Source organism: Pseudopodoces humilis, chromosome 3, assembly GCF_049639895.1.
Source record: "Pseudopodoces humilis isolate 2021_Gansu_Grassland_sample_001 chromosome 3, ASM4963989v1, whole genome shotgun sequence".
NCBI lineage: Eukaryota > Metazoa > Chordata > Aves > Passeriformes > Paridae > Pseudopodoces > Pseudopodoces humilis.
Window position 1 is genome coordinate 17776082 of NC_142202.1, and position 4756 is coordinate 17780837.

General features: G+C 42.7%; 1 protein-coding gene across 2 annotated transcripts in view; it reads left to right on the forward strand.

Annotated features, from left to right (window-relative positions):
• Window positions 1–3431, forward strand: part of DUSP10 (dual specificity phosphatase 10) — an 88720-nt gene extending 85289 nt beyond the window's left edge. For both annotated transcript variants that reach the window (XM_088053570.1, XM_005523313.2), the window contains one exon: window positions 2152–3431. In XM_088053570.1, the coding sequence (XP_087909696.1) occupies window positions 2152–2417 (266 nt within the window). In that variant the 3' untranslated portion in view covers window positions 2418–3431. The remainder of the gene's footprint in view (window positions 1–2151) is intronic.
• The last annotated feature ends 1325 nt before the right edge of the window (window positions 3432–4756 follow it).

Below are 4756 nucleotides of genomic sequence, written 5' to 3' on the forward strand. Positions count from 1 at the left end.
CTAATACCAATACTTCAGGCTTGATGGAGAAGTACTAGACAAAGGAGGAAGTGTGCTTGTATGCAGCACTGCAGCATAGGTCCTTGACTGACCCTGTACTGGAGTGGGTGTTCCTCCCTGCCCTCCTTTGTGCTGGCTCTGCACTCAGGTGCACTCAGGCTCGGCAAGGATTTAGCCCCAGCTGTAGGACTGGGTACCAGGGCAGGAGGGCCAGGCTCAGCATGTTGCTGTGAGCCCATCTGCCCCTGCTGCGTGCTGGCCAGGGCTGGCAGCTCGGAAGCAGACGGCTCCTCATCCTCGCCTGGCTGTGTCTTGGCAGGGAGTCCTGGTGTGCTGATGCCTGTGCTCTGTAGCCACACCCCTTAGTGAAGTGACTAGAGAAATCACTGCTTATGCAGGGCAGTTCAGGTGAGTTTTGCCACTCTGAGCCTTTGGGCTTGTCTTCTACAGTGTGAAGAACCAAAGGATCTCTAACTCAAATTTTCCCTTGTGTTCCTAACTCAGCCCCAGTGGTAGAAGTAGTGCTGTCAGCTCCCTAAGCTGCTGGCTATTGTGTGCCTGGGAAGGTGATGCTTGTTTGGGTGAAGGGCAGGTAAAAGGGAGCCTTGCTTTGATCCTCTGGGAAAACAGCTGTGTCAAGAAATCCAGTAAAACCTTAAACTTTGAGTTGAGCAAGACGGGGGGAGATGCAATAGGCTAAGCTTAGGTAAAGAGACTGTGGAGCTTCATTGAGGTCCTTCTGTGGTAGAAGAGAGAGACTTTTGCTTCCCTCATCCCCATGAATTGCAGGATTAGAGTTCTCAAAACTACTGAAAGATTGTGTTTGGATTGTGATCTTACCAAGAGCAGAGAAAGCAGAAACCTTTCTCTGTAAAGGTTAGAAAACGTTTTGAAACCCATTTTACTTTCCTTTTTAATAATTACAACTTGAGGGTCTGTCTTTGTTTTCAATAAACAAATATTTCTCCATTGAGAGTTTTTCTTCTGTATCAAATTAACCAGCTGGGGAAGTAACTTGTCAAAGCTTTCCCTTCCTCAGGGTAGACTTTAAATTTTGTTTGAGAAGATTTGGAAATGTTTAAACAGCATATTGTTGGCCTATGTTTCTTTAAATATGTCGTCAAAAAAACCACAACCAACCCCAGGTTTAGCTAAGACTAAAGCCATAGGAAGTGAAATCATCAGAAACTCTCTGGGAATGTGTGTCAAAATGTGTTAGAGAGTTTCAGCTTTCTGAAATACTAACTGGCAAAAATGTCTAGAGGGAAGTTGGCTTCATTTGTGCTTTCACAGTACAGGTTGAACATGTGGGGTGGGTTGAACCGTACTCATGGTGGGATTGGATTAATGCCAAAACCTGCAAACTAAATTCACATTCCTCCTGTGGAATGAAACAAAAGAGGTAGTTTGAAGTGTCACTTTGTGAAAGTTCCATCTCCTGTTTTAAAAGCAAGCTGTGTCAGATGAGGATGGTATGGCAGTGACTCTCCTCTCTCATGTCCTGTTAGTATGTGGTTAGAAGGACTGTCTCCCCTAAATGCTGCCCAGGGTGCCTCCCTCTGTGTGATGAATCTTGCTGGAGTGGAGTGTGTGTATCCAGCTTCTCCTTTTGCACAGAGGCACCACAGCAGAGAGCCCCACTGAAGCTCATTTCAAGAATAGCTTTGTAAAGCTTCAGAGGACAGGGCTTTGAAACAGATGTATTGTTATGGACTGAATCTGAAAATACCTGGTTTTTAGAAGAGTGGTTCCCTGTTTTGAAAAACAGGGAGGTTGAGATGCTGACATAACGCAATGGCATTGCAACTGAAGTGGAAATGGAGCTCGAGATTCCTCGTCATGGGCCTTGCCCTCCTTAAGAAATGCTCCCTGGCAGTGAAGCAGCGTCTCTCAATGTATGGTTCCATCCACTAATTAAGAGTAGAGAGTGGATGTGGGGATTTTCAGTGGCAGACTGGACTGAGGATTTCACATTGAGTAGCTCTGAAACCTCGGGGGAAGATGTGCTGGAGGGGAAGGGGAAGAGACGGTGCTGTGCTTGCAGTCAAATCAAGGGACTTGTCACATGAAGTTGCTCTTAATTGCACTGAGCTTGTTCTAATTTGCAAACTGGCAAAAAGTCTTATTTTCTTCTGTCTGTCTCGTTTGCAGAGGAAGCTCATCAGTGTGGGAAAGGTCTCCTCATCCACTGCCAGGCCGGTGTCTCTCGATCTGCCACCATCGTTATCGCGTACTTAATGAAGCACACACGCATGACCATGACGGATGCCTATAAATTTGTCAAAGGCAAACGACCAATCATTTCCCCCAACCTTAACTTTATGGGGCAGTTACTGGAGTTCGAAGAAGATCTGAACAATGGAGTCACCCCACGAATCCTCACACCGAAGCTGATTGGCGTAGAGACTGTCGTGTGACAGCTGAGCTGCGAGGGGGCTGAACCTGTTCTTCACCTGATTTGGGGCAGTGATGGGTGGGTTGTGGGGTTTTCTTTTTAGCTTTCAAAGGGGAGTTTTGTGGCAAACTTTTTGTGAATAAAAACCTTTTTTTGTAAGGAAAGGTTTTTAAAAGATCCAAGAACTTTGCTGGGTTTGGGATGCTGTTATGATTTCCTTCTCAGACACCAGCAGAGCAGGGAGGCTTCAGAGCAAAAGGAGTACTTTCTAAAATAAAAACAACAAGAAGAAGAAACATTGGGCTTTTTTTCTTTTAATTTTTATTTTTCCCCTCCTCTCTGGCTACTTGTAGAGTTTATGGCTAAGTAGTCTGTGCAGGTTCATAGACTGAAGAAACCTAAGTTGAAGACAAAACACAAATAGCCAAAACAAAGCAGAAAAAAACTTCCCTGAAACAGAAGGGCCTTCGTTCTGCAAAGGCTTTGCTAAAGATAACCTAGCAAAATGCTCACCGATGCAAAGGAAATCAGAGCAGCTTAAAAGTCTGCAAGGCACTTTTCACACTCCTGACTCAAAACTAAAGAAGAAAACAAAGTTCATTTGGCGTGTTTCATGTTCCAGTTCTATTTTTCTATTTTGGGGTGTAAGGTTTTAACAGTAAGGGACTTCGATCATTCTATGCCATATGCCTTCACTGGCTTCGTGTGCAATAATAATTTGGGGTTTGTTTTGAGTGTTCAAACCAATTAAGAGTTGGCTGCCCACTAATAATAAGATAATAATTTTTAAAGTGTAATAGTGCAACAGCAGCCAGCTTGGTTCAGAAAGGATAAATGAGAGCAGTTATTTTGTTCCTTTATATGATTTTGAATCCTGGTTACAGTGCCATAAACCTTGTTACATATGTATATCAGAATGTACAAAAATCTAGAACAAGCAAAGTTTATTTAAAAATATTTTTCGCACAAAATATTGGTATGTTTCAGTTGTCTATGTAAAAGAAATTTGATTATAAAACAAAAAATCTTTTGGAAAGTGTGTGTCCTTTTATTTCTTTAGCCATTTTCCATTTTCTTTCTATGGGATGGGGTTTTTGTTTTGTTCCCTTCGGTTTGTTTTTTTTGTGGCATTGTCCCTCTCACATTGACAAAATTGATCTCTTGTTTGGCATCTCCCCTTCAGTGTTGCGTTCCTGTCCTCTGCTGGTGGAACATGTTTTCTTTGCTTTCTGCTGTACTCTTGCATCTCTCTGTAACCAGATTTTTCTCTCTGGTTCGACTGAATTAGCACTTACTGGTGAGGGCTTTTTGGAACAGACCTGTTATTTTTACAGCTCAGTAGCTGTTTGGAAAAATAAGAAATAAACAATCTCCACTGATTCCTTTCCATATTCCTGTAGTTAACTTATCTTCTATGTTACAAAATTGTCCGGTTTTTAGACATATGTTGGTCATGTGTGCTTTTCCCTGGCCTCTCTATAGCCCCCTTGTTTTGTAGTTCCACAGTTCCTGGGAATCATCCTCCTGGGATTTTTCCCTTCCCTCTTGCCCTTCTTCCCCCTCCTTTTCCAGCTGTGTCAGTGTTGTGTGGTGTGTATTGTAGGGCTGATGTCTTTGCCTGACAGTGTCCCTTGGGTGGCTGACTTTCGCTTTCCTTGTTTGTGTTCACTTTTTTTTTAATGATATGGTATAACCTGATCTGTTCTGGACTGTTACCACCTCTAAAATTTATTTGTGTGAGCCTAAAATTAATTAGAAAACATTTCTCATATGATTCTGTTGTGGAAATTGATCTGTCCCAGGAAGGCTGATAGCAGTGAAGGCTTTTCCTAGATGAAAACCTACATGGACTGAACCAAGTGTAAAACAGGACCTGTTGGAAAACTTAATGTATAATCACATTAGACATGTATATTTTTGTGGACATTTTACTTAAAATGTTGTTACTATACAGATATTTTCTTGAAACTTATCCCTTTATTAAATTATTTTTCTACTGGAGTTGATTTTTTTAAATTTTCTTTTCTTTTCTATGATTATTATTTGACCTTTCATTGAAAACACCCTTGGCAGTGATTACTGCCCAGGAAGCAAAATCTCTTGGACTGTGATTGCTCCTGGAGCTAAGGAGAGAGTGGCTGGGCAGAAAAGGTGGCATTTGCTTGTTGGGGGTCTTTGTGCTTTGGGAAGGAAGGAAAGCTGCTCTGCTTCCCACCCTTGTCCCTTTCCTCGTGTTTGGGCCCAACCTGTTCCAGCTATTCTCCATGATCTGCAGGTGCCTCTCGTTAGGTAGGAGGGAGGAGGTTAGAAAACCTCCTTTTTATCAGAGAACCAAAAGCAGCAGTGGGGCTGAGGGCTGGC